This window comes from Neovison vison, chromosome 6, assembly GCF_020171115.1.
Source record: "Neovison vison isolate M4711 chromosome 6, ASM_NN_V1, whole genome shotgun sequence".
NCBI lineage: Eukaryota > Metazoa > Chordata > Mammalia > Carnivora > Mustelidae > Neogale > Neogale vison.
In genome coordinates, this window is record NC_058096.1 from 177,907,358 (window position 1) to 177,926,231 (window position 18,874).

Genomic DNA, 18,874 nt, shown 5'->3' on the forward strand with positions numbered 1-18,874 from the left:
GGGCAACCGACACAGCATGTGCTGAGACTGAATATTTGCAGAGAAACTTATAACTGTCTTTGACCTAGACCCTGGAGTCTAAATTGTCCATAGCAAATATATAACTGTAGTTAAAACAATGACCTTTTAGCTTCACCAATTGTGAGATGGGTATGATAATAGTAGGTTGCTTGCCAAGTGGTTAAAATCTCAAACGAGAAAATGTGTGAAAACTCTTGGAAAACTGTGAAATTGTCAACGAGGAAAGGATTTTGTTATATTCATTATTTATTTATTTATAAAAATATTTTATTTATTTATTTGACAGAGAGAGAGATCACAAGTAGGCAGAGAGGCAGGCAGAGAAAGAGGAGGAAGCAGGCTCCCCGCTGAGCAGAGAGCCTGACATGGGGCTCCATCCCAGGACCCTGGGATCATGACCTGAGCAGAAGGCAGAGGCTTTAACCCACTGAGCCACCCAGGCACCCTGTATCATTATTTAAAAATTCAAAACATAAAGTTGAGAGAATATTATAACAAACACCCAGATACCCATAAACCAGTTTCAACAATTGTCAAATCGAGGCCAAACCTGTTTCATCTCTAGCCACCCCCACCCTCTCATCACCCACTTTTTGGAAGCAAAGTCTTGACAGCATATCTTTTTATCCATATATATATATTCCAACACATATATTTCAAAGAAAGGAATTATTATTATTTTTAAAGATTTTATTCATTTATTAGAGAGAGAGCAAGCAAGCATGTGAACAGGAGCAGGGGGACTGGTTGAGGGAGAAGACGACTCCCTGCTGAGCAGGGAGCCCCATGTGGGGCTTGATTCCAGGACTCTGAGATCATGACTTGAGCAGAAGACAGTCATTTAACCGACTGAGCCACCCAGACACCGCACGCAGGTAGGGATTCTTTTAAAAAATATTACCCCCGGGCGCCTGGTAAAAAAACAAAAAACAAAAAACAACATAGACTGCTGTATCTCTCCTCACAGATTCTGATTGAGTACTTCATTTTTTTTTTTTTTTTAAGATTTATTTATTTGCGAGAAAGACAGAGAGAATGAGCAGGGAGAGGGGCAGAGGGAGAAGCGGACTTCCCATTGAGCAGGGAGACCAAAGTGGGGCTCAATCTCAGGACCCTGGGATCACGACCTGAGCCAAAGACAGAGGCTTAACCCGCTGAGCCACGGAAGCACTCCAAGTACTGGATTTCTAACATGTTCTGGATGATACTGATGCTCACTGGTCTGGGACTGTTGGAGGGCCACTGTTGTATCTATTTTAGCTGTACCTAGGATTTCCCTAATTGTATCCTTTGGAGAAGTCTTTCAACACGTTCATCTTCCCCTTATTTCTTGTTAAGGCAAGCTTATTTAATTGCTTACAGTACAGCATAATGGCCAAACTCAGGTTTTACGTTAGATTCCCTGGGTTTAAATCTCGTTTTCGACATTTATTTGCTATGTGACCTTGGGCAATTCATTTAACTGCTTGGTGAAGCCTCGTGAGGCTTAATGAGATTTCAAAAATTTAAGTGTTTGCTTAGCATACTGCTTAACATTTACCAAATGCTCAACAAATTCGATTATCGTTTTTCAACCAAGAAATAAAAATGGGGCTCACAACCATCTGGAGGTTCTTGAGTTTTGTAGGGTTCTGTGTTTTAAAGTCAGCGAAGCCAAGGCGAGGTGCTCTAAAGGAGAGGTATGTAGAAAAAATTGGAGAGAGCAACTCCAAAGCCACCTCAAAAATCATCCCAGGGTTGGGCCCTTTAAGGAGGGCGGCCACGTGACCTGGCGGGTCACATGGCTCCCGGGACAACATGGCTGCGCCCTCAGTAGGGCCAGCTGGTGGGTGCTGCCTCCGGCTCGGTTTCCTCCTCTTGCTGCCGCTGCTCTTGCTGCCCCGCGAGGCGGCTGGGGGCGAAGAGGCCAATACGGGCCCGGGCGCAGCTTCCCTCGCGGGCTCCTGCGGCTGTGGCACTCCCCAGCGGCGCGGGGACCATGGCGCCTCGGCGGCGGCGCACCGATACTCGAGGGAAGCGAACGCCCCCGGCCAGGTCCCGGGAGAGCGGGCGCTCGCGCCCACCAAGGTGCTCTCTTGATTCCCTGAAAGCGGGTGGAGTCCGCGGGGTTCTTGCTCAGGGTGGGATGGGCAAGGCAAGCGGTTTGCAGGAAGGCAAGTAAAGATTATAACCACACCGCAGATTGGGCACATGCTGATCCTACTTGACGAAGAGTTCCTCTCCTCTCTGCTTCCAAAATCCGCGGGATGTTGGGGGTCAACTTAATCCTGCACTTTAGGGAATTTGGTTTGAGAACAGTTGACCCTCCTTTTCTTACCTCCAACTCCTTATTTCCTCCTTACTCCACCCTAATTTCCTCCTCACTCCACCCTCACTCCACTCTCTTCCTCCTGAGGTTCTCGGGCGTTTAATTTTAGGGCCTACAGATTCCTTCGTCTTGGCTTCCTGTGGTAACTGAAGGAATCAGGACAGTGGGTCTCTGTGTCTTTAAAATTCTGGTATTTTAATCGATGGACTCTCCTAGTAGACTTTCTTGAGGGCAAGAACTTGTCTTATTTATCTTGCTATCCTTAGTACTTTAGCACACAGGAAGGACCAAGTCAACTGTAGTTGCTTTATTAGTGCTATTTATCCGTGCCTTTTATAGTGCACGGATGTGTTAACTGTTAGCATACATAAATAATAACATGAGTAATAATGATTACTCCATTCTCTCCAGGTACTTTGCATATTGGTATGGTTGTGGAAAAAATTTAGGGGGACTAGAACCAAGATGTTTGATCCTAAAGTAGTGCTCCTCCTTGTATACTGAGTACATTTGTTCCTTATTTCTTTAATCCCACTTTTCTTTCCTGTGGTTTAATTCTGAACAATATTCACGGCTTAGGTGAGAGGTCATGTTCTCCAGCAGACGGTACCTGACTTCTTTCTTTTTCTTTCCCTGAAGTATTTCCATATGCCGCCACCACAGTAGCTCTTTGCTCTGACATTACAGTTACCAAAGATACTTATCTCCAGTTTCTTTCCCTAAATAGGGAGTGAGGGTGGTAGGGGTTAGGACTATAACTTTGTGTCTCTAGTATAGTGTTAGGGAATTGGTGGCTGGGATTCTCTTTGTTTCTCCATTTTGTGTAATTTTGGCCTTTTAAATTTTTCTTGACCCTCAGAGGATGCACTGCATTATTAGTGTTTATCTTTTGTCTGGTGGGAACCCTGGTTATTTTTGTAGTGTGTATTGACCATACATGATTTTAATTCCTTTCTACCTTTTGTGATACTGGATAATCATGTCCTTACTTCAAAATAAAAAAGGCCTGTGTCTTGTTTAGCTACTTGGTAACTAACAGGGTAGATGTCTTACTGCATTTACACATTGATCTGTATCAAATTTTTCCCTAGAACCTTCTGGCCAGTACAGAACATTCTGCATTTTAAATGCTCTAACTTCTGATTTCAAAATGAGATGTGGGTGCCAGTATCTTTTTAATTACATTGATAAGATACACATTTTTTCCATTTCTTCAGAGTGGTTTTGTGTCTAGACTAGGTATTGTATGGGTCCTTTTTGACCAGTTTTTGCATTTTCTTCCTTTCTCCCACCCTCCCTTACTTCCTTCCTTATATGTTTTTATTTTGTGCTCATTTTCACTTGAATGCACTTTCTATAATGTTTGGAGGCATCCCATGCTATTAGTAAACTAGCAGTTGCTGAGAACACAGATCACAAGCCTTCAAGGACTCAACTTAATGACTGAACCCCAAGTAGCCTTGTTGTCAAGACAAAAGACTTCATAAAAGGATTTTCTTGGTTTTAAGTTTTTTGGTTCATGTGTAGATGACTTTGGTCTAATTCTGACACTTAGACATTTATTCTGAATTCAAGAAGTTCAATATTACAGGAGAGGTGCATGGTTGTAGTGATAGTGTTTTTTTCCTTAAATCTTTAAAAAATTTTTTTTCTTCTTTTTTTTAAGACTTAATTTTTAGAGGATTTTTAGGTTCACAACAAAATGTAGAGGAAGGTACAGAAATCTCCCATAATACTCCTGCCCCCACACAATGCAGTCTCCACCGTTGTCAATATACTCCACCAGAATAGTACATTTGTTACTGTTGATGAGTCTATATTAATGCATCGTAATTACCAAAGTCCATAGTTTTACTTAAGTTTCACTCTTGGTGTTATATTCTGTGAGTTTGGACAAGTGTACAGTGATATATAGCCATCCTTATAATACCATATAGTATAGTATTTTCATTCCCCTAAAAGTCCTTTGTGTCCCTCTCTTCATTCTTCCCCTTGGTCCCCACTAGTAATGTCTGATCTGTTTTTTTGGTTTTTTTTTAAACGTTATTTATTTATTTATTTGACAGACATCACACCTAGGCAGAGAGGCAGGCAGAGAGAGAGGGGGAACCAGGCTCCCCACTGAGTAGAGAGCCCAATGCAGGACTCGATCCCAGGACCCTGAGATCATGACCCGAGCTGAAGGCAGTGGCTTAACCTACTGAGCCACCCAGACTTCCCTGTTTTTTTTTTTTTTAAAGATTTTATTTATTTATTTGACAGACAGAGATCACAAGTAAGTAGAGAGGCAGGCAGAGAGAGAGAGAAGAGGAAGCAGGCTCCCTGCTGAGCAGAGAGCCCGATGCGGGACTCGATCCCAGGACCCTGAGATCATGACCTGAGCTGAAGGCAGAGGCTTAACCCACTGAGCCACTCAGGCGCCCTGGTTTTTTGTTTTTTTTTTTAAAATAATTTATTTACTTATTTTGGAGAGAGAGACACATGTGATTGCTGGAGGAGGGGCAGACTCCCTTTTCAGCATGGTGCCTGAAGCATGGCTGATCTCACAACCCTGAGATCATGACCTGAGTGGAAATCAAGAGCCAGGCGCTTAACCAACTGAGCCACCCAGGCACCCCTTCTTTCCTTGGTAATATGCACTTAAGATTCTTCTATGTCTTTTAATAGCTTACCTGCTAATTTCTTTTTAGTTCTGAATAATATCCATTGTCTGGATGTGCCACGGTTTATTTATCTGCTCACCTACTGAAGGGTATCCTGCTTGTTTTTAAGTTTTGGCAGATAGGAATAAAGCTGCTGTAATCACCTGTGTGCAGATTTGCGTATGGGTATTTGGATAAGTACCAGATATTTTCATAAATACCAAGGAACACAATTGCTGTAACATACGGCAACAGTATGCTCAGTTTTTTAAGAAACTGCAAAACTCTCTGCAAACTGCAAAACTGTCTTCCAAAGCAGTTTTACCATTTTGCATTCCTACTAGCAATGTATGAGAGTTCCTGTTGCTCCACACCATCAACAGCATTTGCTGTTGTCACTGTTCCAGATTTTGGCCATTCTAAGGTGTGTAGTGGTATCTCACTGTTGTTTTAGTTTGCATTTTTGGCTTGATATACAATGAGCATCTTTGCCATCTTTGTATCTTTGGTGAGGTATCTGTTAAGGTCTTTGGCCCATTTTATTTTTTATTTTTTTAAAGATTTTATTTATTAAATTGTCAGGGATAGAGGGAGAGAGAGCGAGTGAGCACAGGCAGACAGAGGCAGGCAGAGGCAGAGGGAGAAGCAGGCTCTCTGCCGAGCAAGGAGCCCGATGTGGGACTCTATCCCAGGACGCTGGGATCATGACCTGAGCCAAAGGCAGCCGCTTAACCAACTGAGCCACCCAGGCGTCCCTCTTTGGCCCATTTTAAATCAAACTGTTTTGGTTTCTTACTATTGAATTTCGAGAGTTCTTTGTTTTGGGTAACAGTCCTTTATCAGATGTCTCATCTGCAAATTTCTCAGTCTGACTTGTCTCCTCATTCTCTTGACATTCTCTTTTCAAGAGCAGAAATTTTTTATTTTAAACCTTGCTTAGCAATTTCTTTTGTGGATGTTGTTTGTAAAAAGTCATCACCATACCCCTTGTCATCTGGGTCTCCTCCTGTGTTATCTTCTAAGGGTTTTACCATTTTGCATTTTATATTTTATTTTATATTTTATTTATATAGGTCTGATCCATTTTGAGTTAATTTTTGTGAAGGGTGGAAGCTCTGTGTCTCTTATTATTATTACTATTTTTATATGTGGATATCCATTTTGTTTTGACATCATTTGTTGAAGAGATGGTCTTTGTTCCACTCTATTGCCTAAGCACCCTTGTGTTGAAGATCAGTTGATCATATTTATGGAGGTCTTTTTCTGGGCTCTCTGCGCTATTTCACTGATCTTTTAGTTTTTTTTACCAGCACACTGTCTTGATTATGTTAAGTTTACAGTAACTCTTCAAGTTGTAGCATCAGTCCTCTAACATCATTTTTTTCCCCTCGAGTATTGTCTTGGCCATTCTGGGTCTTTTGCCAGTTTATATATGCATAGAATCAGTTTGTTGATATCCATAAAATAACTTTCTGAGATTTGGATTGGGGTTGTATGAAATCTATTTTTTAAAATTTTCTGTTTATTTAGTATAACACATGTTTATTTGGTATAAAAATATTATAGCACTGTCCTATGTCTTGGATATAAGGAAGAGAAAAAAAGACATATGCCCTACCCTCAAGACATTTGCCATCTACCTTCTGGTAGGCGTATATTCTCTCATGGTATGTGTCTCTCCCTTCCTTACTCCCTCCCTCTCTCTCCTTCCTCTGACTTCCTCTCTCTCTCCCCCTGTTTCCCTTCCCCTCCATGCACAATCACCTATGAGGATCATTTTTCCATAATGATGGTACTACAGGAGGAGTTGAACAAAGCACTTGGAGAGGAAAAAATGATTCATTTGTCCTGTATAAATTAGGAAGTGGTTCAAAGAAAAGGTCACATTAGAGCTAGGGCTTGAAGGAGACATTTTCAGATGCTAGGGATAGAAGGACAGATAGAAGGACATTCCAAGAATGGGAATAGCATGGGCACAAACGAAGCATTGTACAAGTGCATGATGTGTTCTGGGAAATGTTAGTAATTTAAGGTTTCTGGGGGTGACACTTTTCACACTTTTTAATGTAACACTTTTCAACTGTGAGTCTTTTTTTGTATTTTAATTCATTTAATGAGCACTTGGCAAGATGAGGTACACAAAGAAATAAATAGCATTGGGCTTTGCCCTCAAGAATTTACAATTTCACTGGAAAGTTACAGCAGTAAAAATTGTATGGGAAGAAGTTTAGATGTTTTAAAATTTTACTCAAGTTTTTTCTAGTGTATGTGTGTGTGTGTGTGTGTGTGTGTGTATGTATATATGTATATATATAAAATTCTCAATGGGAAAATTATCCTAGCAATTTCTGCACAGGTTATTTTGTACAAGGTGGCAAAATGTTTTGATTTCCACGAATCTTTGAAAACAGTTGCTTGAAGGGCATTTAGAATCATGGGATGATTCAATTGTGTGTACCATCTCTGTATTTTTGGGTAATTTCAGTCCTAAATTCCTATCTGAGAATGTTTCAGGTTAGGTAATGCTTACCCAAGTGTCAAGGCACGACTGAATTGAATGCCATCTCTTCCATGAAACCTTGCCTCGAAGAAGTGGTTTTCCTTGTTTCTAAATTCCCACAACATTTTATTGCTGTCTGAGGGCAACTTGCATGTTTTCTTTCCTGTTATATGTGTAGCTGTTTGATATTCTACATGGGAAGCATTTTTAGACTTTTATAAACCTCTATATCCACCCCCTCCCCACACTTGCCCAGTGTCCTACACATTTTAGACATTCTGTAACAATTTCTTGAATGATCTGTTCCCTTTTTTTGGTGGATACAATATGAGAAACTGCTGTGGGAACAAAGAATATCCGGTACTTTCTAAAGAAACCTTTGTAAAATTCTCTTGCTGTATCTTATCCTCCTAAGAATCCAGTAAAAGATATTATTCCCCTCTTTACAGGTAAGGCTGCTGAGGCTTAATAGAATCATAAATCCTAGGGCTTGAAGGAACTTTAAGGCTGTTCTATCTACAATTAGCATCTGTCTCTGCAGGCCCTAGCATAGGAGAATGGTGTCGATGGGTAAGCCTTGTGCAGACAGCCAAGGCAGCAGTTTATGGACAGATCCAGAGAAGATGATTCTCTTGTTCACCCCACTTTCTTCTGAGCCTTTAATGTATTATCTTAGATTTAAGAGAGAAAAGAAGGAAAAAGGAGAAGAGCTACACAAAAGTATTTGTGTAAGTTTATTTCATTTTTGTATATAAGACAAAAACATCACAGTAGTGAGTGAAAGAAAACACAAAACTGGCTTAAGCAGAAAAAAACTAGGAGAGGGGACATTTATGGACTCTCAGAGTGGGGAAGTTTGAGAGTAGATCCAGCCCCAGATACCAAGTCTGAGGACCTTGGACAGGTCTTCCTCTTTGTCTGTCTCCTAGGTTTTTCTTTCTCCATGTTTGCTCCATTTTCAGGCAGTGTCTCTTTTTACCAAGGAAGTAGCTGGAAGAGAGAGTGTTCTTTTCTCCAGCTCCAGCCAGAGATTTAAGATTAACTTCAACTGGGTCATGGGCCTCTCCCTAATAACATTTCTTTGGTCAAAAGAATGCCACAGTTGGCCATGCCTGAGTCGTGGGAGGTGGAGTAGAGTCACCAGCTCTACCTGAGCCATGTAGAGAGTTGAAGACGTGGTTTTCAAAGGGGTGTCAGTTGTTCTGATAAGACAGGAAAGAGGAAGGGCTGGGTGGGCACCAGGAATAGATGCCCACTGTACCTGCCTAGAGTGTGTAGCCCAAATATCTACCTATCTATGTATTCATTTATTTTGGGGGGGGGTGGTGAGAGCACTCTCTGTTGGGAGAAGGAGCAGCAGAAGGAAAGAGAATCCCATGCTGACTCCCTGCTGATCCCATGACTCATGAGATCATGACCTGAGGTGAACTTACAGGTTGGACGCTTAACCCACTGAGCCACCCAGGTGCCCCCCAAATACGGTTCTAATGGCAGTAGAGTCACCTTGACTTACATACTTTTGACTTGAGTGGCAATGGCACAGACTGGTGTAGCAAAGGGGATTTTAACTTTCAAGAAGGAATGGATTGTTTGACTCTGGAACTTCAGTAAAGACTTGATTCAAGTCGTTCTTACTATATGGTTCAGAGTCTTGGAGGTGAAACAGCTGGTACTCTGGGTTTCACTAGGACAACATTTTACATTTGCAGGACAGAAAACTTCGTTTCATTCGTGTAAATTGAAATTATGATCCACTCAGAACAATGCAAGGTATTTTTATCTGTAGCCTCCAGAATGGAAACTTGACTTATTCAGTGTTGATTATCTCTGACAGGTAAGGAAAGAAGGAGAAGGAAAAAAAAAAAAAGTAGGCCAGGAGTTCACAATGGAAGTTGTGATTGTATTAGCATTGCTGGTACTCACCTCGAGGGAGAAGAGGATGGAAAAAATGAGGCGATTGTAAAACTTGATTAGACACAATGGGCACAGTTTTCTGTATGTCTTCTCTTTATGCCAGGGACTGAACACCTGTTCTCAGAGTAGGACCTACTTGTCTGCTGCTGGCAAGCTTTTTTTAGCTTTAAGTCCTTTATGAAACCTTGGATTAGATCATTTTCATAATCATGTTAAAACTACACTCAAAGCTTTTGTCTGAAGTCTTCTATGTTTCTGCTTCTCTGCAGAGCTGCTTAAAATTCTGACTTCTAAGGACTGAGGAACCCTGTGTCTCAGACATTTGGAGGGTAATCAGAATAATGTGTGAACCTAGTTCAGTCCTCGCACAGAGTCTTTTAAACAGGTTTCACTACAATGCAAACATGCTATCCATGTCTGGGACTGTTAGAACAAGAATTTTTGCAATTATGAATAACTCATGTGGCAAATTTCTCATCATATTCATGATCTCACTCATTCAGTCAATGGTGTTTTTTGTTGTTGTTGTTTTTGTTTGTTTGTTTGTGTTTGTTTGTTTGTTTTTAGTGTCTACACTGAACTATGCACCATGCCAAGTCTTGGGTATATAGAAATGAAAACTCTATTTGTGATTCCCAAAGAGCCTAGGATCTAAGGAAGTGAAAACCCATCATTAAAATATGTGTGTGTCATGTTAGGATGGATAGAGGTATTTATTAGAGGAACCCACGTGAGGGGCATATGATCCAGCCAGAGGACAGATATGCAGGCAGTAAAGGCCTGGAAGAGGGGATCTTGAATATTGATTATTTACAGACAAAGTGTAGGTGGTACATGTGGTGAGGGAGACGGTGAGAGATTAGGCTTTGGTGGTTAGATATTTTATTTTACCCTGAAAGGTGACAGGGATGCCTAAGGAATCTAAGTAAGTAAGTGGTATGATCAGATTGACACTTTATTTTGCTGTTTATTTTTTGAACAGACAGTGTCCTTATATGGTTTAGAAAAAAAATTAGAGAAGGGTGTATAGTGAAAAATTTTTATTTACCTGATAGCCTTCCTCTCAAATAACCACTACAGGAGTTTCCTTTATGTCTTCCCAGAGCTCTGTTCTGCAAATAGAAGCAAATACAAAAATAGGTGAATCTGTATTCTTCCTCCACCTCCTTTTCATATAAATGATAGCATGCCTTGCTTACTATGGTACGCCTTGCTTTGGTCTTTTTAGCTCTTTGTCTTGGCAATCTCTCTCCATATTAATTTATTACAAGTGTCTTTTTTCTTTTCTTTCTAAAAATATTTTATTTATTTATTTGACAGAGATCACAAGTAGGCAGAGAGGCAGGCGGAGACAGAGAGAGGAGGAAGCAGCCTCCCCGCTGAGCAGAGAGCCCGATGCCGGGCTCAATCCCAAGACCCTGGGACCATGCCCTGAGCCAGAGGCAGAGGCTCAGCTCAGAGGCTTACCCACTGAGCCACCCAGGCACCCCAACAAGTGTCTTTTTTCTTGTTTTCAATCTCTTTCCTTTCTTATGGCTGTTTAATCCCCCCTCCCCCCAATTCATCAAAAAACACACTGGGTTCCTCTGCCTTTTAAAACATTCTCTGAAGGGCTTCTGGGGGGCTTAGTTGGTTGAGCCTTTGACTCTTGATTTTAGCTCAGGTCGTGATCTCAAGGTTGTGAGATCTAGCCCTGCTTGGGCTCTGAGCTGGGTGTGGAGCGTGCTTAAAATTCTCTCCCTCCCTTCCTTTACTCCTCCCCACCCGTGCTCTCTTTAAAAAAAAAATAAAACATTCTCTGAGATTGGTCACTCCCTCAAATTAGCAGGTCATTTCTCTCCTGTTTCACCAACTACTTCCACTTCCCCCTTCTCACTCCCAACTCTTTGTAGTTTGGTTTCTATCTCAAGAAGTTCAGTGAAATCTATTTGCCTAAGTCACAAATGATCTATTTTAGTTTTATACTCACTTACTGATTAATGTGTGATGGCGAAGAAGATTTAGCATAATACTGGAAAGAGATTTTCAAGATTGAGATAAATCCAGACATGGAATTGGTTATATCATAAAAGCAGAAATTTTCCAATCACTGGCATTTCTGGTAATGTACACAGGCTCTGTCCCCTGATTTATCTGCTTCTGATGCTAGTTCCCCCTGCTGTGAATTCTGAATGCTGCATCCAATGAAGTGGACTGAGGGCAACTACCATGAATTCCTTCTTGCTAACTTGAGCATATTATGACTTGTTGGAAAGATCTTGAGGGCTTATGGAATTGTGGGAGTCCTGATACTGGTTAGCGACCACAGTGACTGGGGATTATGAAGGGCAGCATTGTTCTAGTAAGAAGAGTCTCATCAGACCCTGTCTTGTATTAATACCTTTCCTTTGGTTGGGTAACACTATTTGCAGATCCAGTGTTTTGCCAGATATGGAGATAGTGCACAGCCTGACCCCTTTCCCAGTTTTATTTTTTGTTTTGTTTTGTTTTCGTCATCTTGGGATTATTCTTGGGAACTGGCTCTTTTTTTTTTGAAAGCTGGTAAATAAGGGGAAAGAGTCAAGAATTTATCTTGCCTTTCCCATGAATATACCACTTAGTAGCTAAATAACTGAGTAGGAGAAGTTTCTCTATAGAAGCATTTCAGCAATAAATGAAGATGTGATAGAATTCTAATATCATTTTGCAACCCATGATGAATTGAACTTCGATGGCTGCTAGCATCAGAAGAGAGTAACCCATACTTTCCTTGCTTCTTGATGAGGAAGACCACCCCATCTACAGAGGAGCCTTACTCCCCCCAAACCAAACCTGAATCTGATAAAGCTTCCAGATTCAGCTATCAATTTTCAGGAGGTACAGAGGACAGGGTATAATGATAAACTACATTATAAAGTTGCAGTTAACAAAAATCTTGACTGTGGGATTCTCTCTTGGACAAATGACCCAGTTTCTTCAACAGATAAATTGCAAGGGAAAAAAGAGGTAATGGGGGAACCTATAGATTAAGATTCTTAAATGCCATATTTTACAAAAAAAGAAAAACCATAACAACTATAATGACATTGGGAGAAGGAAAGGAAATGTGAGTTGGGGGAAATCGGAAGCATGAGAGACTGTGGACTCTGAGAAACAAACTGAGGGTTTTGAGGGGAGGGGACTGGGGATTAGGTGAACCTGGTGGTAGGTATTATGGTGGGCACGTATTGCATGGAGCACTGAGTGTGGTGCATAAATAATGAATATTGGAACACTGAAAAAATAAAAACTATAATGTTTAAGGATGCAGAGTTAAATAAAAGTGCAAATAAAATAAGGTAACAATATATAAAAGTGAGGATAGTACAGTGTGGTGACTGTAGTTAATAATATTATATATTTGAAAGTTGCTAAAAGAGATCTTAAAAGTTCTTATCACAGCATTGGGGAGGGTATGTGTGGTGGTGAGCACTTTGTGTTGTGTAAGACTGGTGAATCATGGACCTGTACCCCTGAAACAAATAATACAATTTATGTTAATAATAAAAGTTCTTATCACAAGAAAACAGTTTAACTGTGGTAGTGAATATTGACTAGGCTTGTGTTGATCTTTTCATAAAATATATAAATATTGAATTATGTTGTATACCTGGAACTAATATAATGTCTTATAATCCATTATATCTTAAAAATAAGTTAGAGTTGGGGCAGTGGTTTTTCTCTTTGGTGAGGGGGAGGATTTGTGTTCAAGATGGGCATAGGAAGGGCTTTTGGAGTGACTAACAAGATATTTTCATGGAGGGGGGTTACAAGGATCTTTAGCTTACAGTTTATTAAGCAATATATTTAACAATTTTTAAAATATTTGTTATAACTAAAAAGGATTTTAGGTTTTAGATAGTGTAGTAAAGTTGTTTTCATTCTCCTCGTAAAACAAGAACAATAACAAAAACAGCCTTATGCTCTGACTAGTCCAAGCAGTGATCTATAAGATGTACTAAAAACATCACTAGAATAAATTTGAAATATTGTACTGGTTAACTTGGGTCTCCACCTGATTCCTTATAGAACTGACAAAAAGTACACGGTATTTTTTTAGAGAAATAAAAAGCCATGCCTTTCTGGAGCTGACCAATCTTTTAAAAAAATATTTTTTATTAAAAAAAATTCTTTTTAATATATAATTGACCAGTTTAAAAAAAATTTTTTTAAGGCTTTATTTATTTCTTTGACACAGAGAGAGGGGAAGCGGCAGGTAGTGGAGAAGCAGGCTCCCTGCTGAGCAAGGAGCCAGATGTGGGACTCAATCCCAGGACTCTGGGATAATGACCTGAACCAAAGGCAGCTGCTTGACCAATAGAGTCACCCAGGTGCCCTACCACTTTTTTTTTTTAACCTCTTCCTCTCCCCCACCCCTTTTTGTGGCAACCACCAATCTGTTCTTTGTATCTCTGAGCTTGGTTTTTGTTTGTTTAGATTCCACACAGAACAGAGATCTATTTGTTTGTCTTCTCTGACTTATTTACTTAGCATAATGCCCTCAAAGTCCATCCATGTTGTAAATGGCAAGACTTCATTCTTTTTTATGATTGAATGATATATATATATGATGCATATGATTTAAAAGGACATATATTTATACACACATATATACATACTTACATACATACCGCAATTAAAAAAATATATTTTATTTATTAGAGGGACAGAGCATGAGGCGGGGAGGGGTAGAGGGAAAGGGAGAAGCAGACTCCCTGTTGTTCAGGGAGCCGAACATAGGGCTCAATCCCAGGACCCAAGGATCATGACCTGAGTTGAAGGCAGACACTTAACCAGCTGAGCCACCCAGGCGTCCCCACACCACAATTTCTTCATCTGTTCATCCATTCATGGACACTTAGGATGTTTTCATGGCTTGGCTATTGTCAATAGTGCTACATTGAACATTGAGGTGCTAGTGCAAACTAGTGTTTTGTGGGGCGCCTGGGTGGCTCAGTGGGTTAAGCCTCTTTGTCTTCAGCTCAGGTCATGATCTCAGGGTCCTGGGATCGAGCCCCTGCATTGGGCTCTCTGCTCAGCAGGGAGCCTGCTTCCCCCCACCCCCCCCTGCCTTCCTCTCTGCCTACTTGTAATCTCTCTCTCTGTTAAATTAAAAAAAAAATCTTAAAAAGAAAAAGACTAGTGTTTTGTACTAGTGTTTTTGTACTAGTGTAATAGTGTTTTGTACTAGTGTTTTAGTTATCTTTGGGTAAGTACCCAGAAGTGAAATTTCTGAATTATGTGGTAGTTTTTTAAATAATATTTTTTTAACTTTTTGAGGAGCCTCCATGCTGTATTCCATTGTGGTTGCACTAATTTACATTTTCACTAACAGTACACATGGGTTTCTCTTAACCACATTCTTGCCAACACTTGTTACTTCTTGTTTTATTGATAGTAGCCACTGTAACAGATTTGGGGCATATTGATAATAGCCATTCTGACAGGTGTGAGGTGCTATCTCATTGTGGTTTTGATTTGCATTTCTGTGATAATAATGATGTTGTGTATCCTTTCACACCTTTTGACTATCTGTATGTTTTCTTTGGGAAAATGTCTGTTCAGATCTCCTGCCCATTTGTTAATCAGAGTTGTTTTTTGTTTTTTGGTTCTTTTGCTGTTGAGTTCTATGAGTTCTTTATACATTGTGAATATTAACTCCTCATCAGATACATGTTTTGCAAAAAATGTCTATCCTTCCTTAGGTTGCCTTTTTATTTTGATGATAGTTTCCTTTGCTGTATAGAAGATTTTTAGTTTGGTATAGCCCCATTTGCTCATTTTTTATTTTATTACTTTTGGTGTTCGGTTCAAAGTTTCATCACTAGCGCCTGTGTTAAGGAGCTTACTGCTTATGAGGTTTTATGATTTCAGGTCTTATGTTCAAGTCTTTAATCTATTTTTTAAAAGTTTCTTTTCAGCGTAACAGAATTCATTGTTTTTGCACCACACCCAATGCTCCATGCAATACGTGCCCTCCTTAATACCCACCACCTGGTTCCCCCAACCTCCCACCCCCCGCCCCTTCAAAACCCTCAGATTGTCTTTAAACCATTTTGAGTTAATTTTTTAAAAAAAGATTTTATTTATTTATTTGACACAAAGAGACACAGCGAGAGAGAGAACACAAGCAGGGGGAGTGGGAGAGGGAGAAGCAGACTTCTGCTGAGCAGGGAGCCTGATTCGGGGCTCCATCCCAGGACCCTGGGATCATGACCTGAGCCAAACACAGACACTTAACGACTGAGCCACCCAGGTGCCCCTTGAGTTAATTTTTGTGTATGGTGTAAGATAGTGGTTTAGTTTCATTCTTTTGAATGTGGCTGTCCAGTTTTCCAACACTATTTGTTGAAGAGACTGTTCTTTCTATTTGATATTCTTGGCCTTTCTGTTGCAAACTTATTGATCATGTATGCATGGACTTATTTCTGGGCCCACTATTCTGTTTTGTTGTTTGTTTTCATGCCAGTGCCATACTGTTTACATTGCTTTGGCTTTGTAATATTGTTTGAAATCAGGGAGCATAATGTCTATAGACTTGTTTTTCTTTCTCAAGATGGCTTTGGCTGTTCACAGTCTTTTTGGTTCCATACAAATTTTAGGGTTTCTTCTATTTCTGTGAAAAATGCCAGTGGAATTTTGATAGGAATTGCATCGGATCATAAGGATGCTTTAAAAATATTAATTCTTCCAATCTATGAGTATGACATATCTTGCCAGTGATTTGTGTTGTCTTCAGTTTCTTTCCTTAATGTGGTGTTTTATGTATACAGGTCTTTCACTTCCTTGGTTAAATTTATTGCTAGATATTTTATTATTTTTGATGGAATCATAAATGTGATTGTTTTAATTTGTATTTCTGATAGTTGGTTATTAATGTATAGAAATGTAACAGGCTTTTTTTGGGGTATTGATTAGTTCAACAGTTTTTTGGTGGGGTCTTTGTGGTTTTCTATATATGTCATCTGCACACGGTGACATTTTTACTTCTTCTTTACAATTTGGATGTCTTCTATTTCTTTTTCTCATCTAATTACTCTGGATAAATCATCCAGTATTAAATTGAATAAAAGTGGCAAAAATGGGGATTCTTGTCTTATTCCTGATCTCAAAGGAAAAGCTTTTAGCTTTTTACCATTGAGTATGATGTTCGCTGTAGACTTGACATATATGGCCTTTATTATGTTGAGGTACATTCTGTCTATACCCAGTTTATTTGAGTTTTTATCATAAATGGATGTCGAATTTTGTCATATGCTTTTTAGCATCTATTGAGGTGATCATATGGTTTTTATCATACATTTTGTTAATGTCATCTATCACATTGACTGATTTGTGGATATTGAACCAGATTTTCATCCAGGAATAAATCCCACCTGATCATGGTATATAATCCTTTAATGTATTGTTGAATTCAGTTTGCTATTATTTTTTGTGTCTATGTTCATCATAGGTATTGGCCTATACTTTCTTATTCTTGCAGCATCCTGTCTGCTTTCAGTGTTAGGATAATGCTGGCCTTATAAAATGAGTTTGGAAGCACTTCCTCCTCTTCAGTTTTTTGGAAGTGTTTGAGAATTGGTTATAATTCTTCTTTGAATGTTTGGTAGAATTCATCAGTGAAAGGCTTCTGGTTCTGGATTTTTGTTTGTTGGGAAGTTTTTGATTACCAATTCCATTTCCTTGGTAGTAATCAGTCTGTTCAGATTTTCTCTTTCTTTATGATTCAGTCTGGTAGGTTGTATGTTGCTAGAAATTTTTCTGTTTCTTTTAGGTTGTCCAATTCTTTGGCATATAATTATTCATCATGGTTAATTTCTTTCTTTCTTTTTTTTTTAAAGATTTTATTTATTTATTTGACAGAGAAATCACAAGTAGGCAGAGAGGCAGGCAAAGAGAGAGGGGAAGCAGTCTCCCCACCAAGCAGAGAGCCCGATGCGGGGCTTGATCCCAGGACCCGGAGATCAGGACCTGAGCTGAAGGCAGAAGCCCAACCCTCTGAGCCACCCAGGCACCCCTCGTCGTGGTTTCTTATGATCTCTTTTATTTCAGTGGTATCACTTCTAATATCTCTTCTTTCATTTCCGGTTTTGTTTATTTGACTAACCTCTCTTTTTCTTGGTGAGACTTAGCTAAAGATTTATCATTTTTATCTTTTCAGAGAACCAGTTTTTAAGATAGGTATTTAATGCTCTGAATTTCTCTTAGACTTTATTTGCCGCATCCCATAAATTTTGATTTATTTCCATTTTTGTTTGTCTCATTGTATTAAATTTTTTTTAAATTTCTTCTTTGATTTCTTGATTGGCTGGTGGCAAATTGTTTAATTTTCCTCTATCTGTGAATTTTCCCATTTTCTTTGTGGAATTGATTTCTAGTTTCACATCTTTTGTGCTTGGAAAAGATGCTTGATATGATTTCAGTCCTCTTAAATTTATTAAGACTTGTTTTGTGGTCTAACATGTGATCTGTCCTGGAGACTGTTCCGTGTGCATTTGACAAGAATATGTATTTCTTTTGCTTTTGGTTGGGTTGTTCTGTATATGTCTGTTAAGTTCATCTGGTCTAACATGTTGTTTAAGGTTGCTCTTTCCTTGTTGATTTTATGTCTGGGTGATCTATCCATTGATGTAAGTGGGATATGAAGTCCCCAGTTATTATTGTGTTGCTGTCTGTTTTTCCCTCTAGGGAAATATTGGTTTATTTATTTAGGTGCTCCTATATTGGCTACATAAATTTTTCCAAATGTTAAATCCTTTTGTTGTGTTGGTCCCTTTATCATTATGTAGTTCTCCTTGTTTTTATTGTTGTCTCTATTTAATTTTTTAAATTTTTTCATTTTTTTAAAGATTTTATTTATTTATTTGACAGACAGATATCAGAAGTAGGCAGAGAGGCAGGCAGAGAGAGAGAAGCAGGCTCCCCGCTGAGCAGAGAGCCTGATGTGGTTCTCCATCCCAGGACCTTGAGATCATGACCTGAGCTAAAGGCAGAGGCTTAACCCTCTGAGCCACCCAGGCGCCCTTGTAGTCTCTATTTTAAAGTTGGTTTTGTCTGATATAAGTATAGCTACTCCAGCTTCCTATTGGTTTCCATTTTCATGGAGTATCTTTCTGCTTCCCTTCACTTTCAGTCTCTGTGTGTCCTTATATTTTTAGGTTAGCGTCTAGTAGACTACATAGAGATGGGTCTTGTTTTTAATTTATTCAGCCACTCTATGTCTTTTGATTGGAGAACTTAGTCCATTTACATTTCAAATAATTATTGATAGGTATGTACTTACTGCCATTTTGTTCACTATTTTCTGGCTTTTTCGGTTATGTCTTTCTGTTCATCTTTTACTCTCTTGCTCTCCTTCTTTGTGATTTGATGGCTTTTTTTAGTGGTATGCTTATATTCCTTTTCCTTTATCCTTTGTATATTTACTATAGGTTTTCCCTTTGTGATTACCATGAGGTTTACACATAACAT

At 39.4% G+C, this 18,874-nt stretch overlaps 1 protein-coding gene across 1 annotated transcript in view; it reads left to right on the forward strand.

Moving 5' to 3' along the window:
• Positions 1 to 1,813: 1,813 nt before the first annotated feature.
• The window catches only part of SUMF1 (sulfatase modifying factor 1), a 106,795-nt gene continuing 89,734 nt past the window's right edge, over positions 1,814 to 18,874 (forward strand). The window contains exon 1 of the mRNA XM_044253120.1: positions 1,814 to 2,088. Within this exon, the coding sequence (XP_044109055.1) occupies positions 1,819 to 2,088 (270 nt within the window). The 5' untranslated portion in view covers positions 1,814 to 1,818. The remainder of the gene's footprint in view (positions 2,089 to 18,874) is intronic.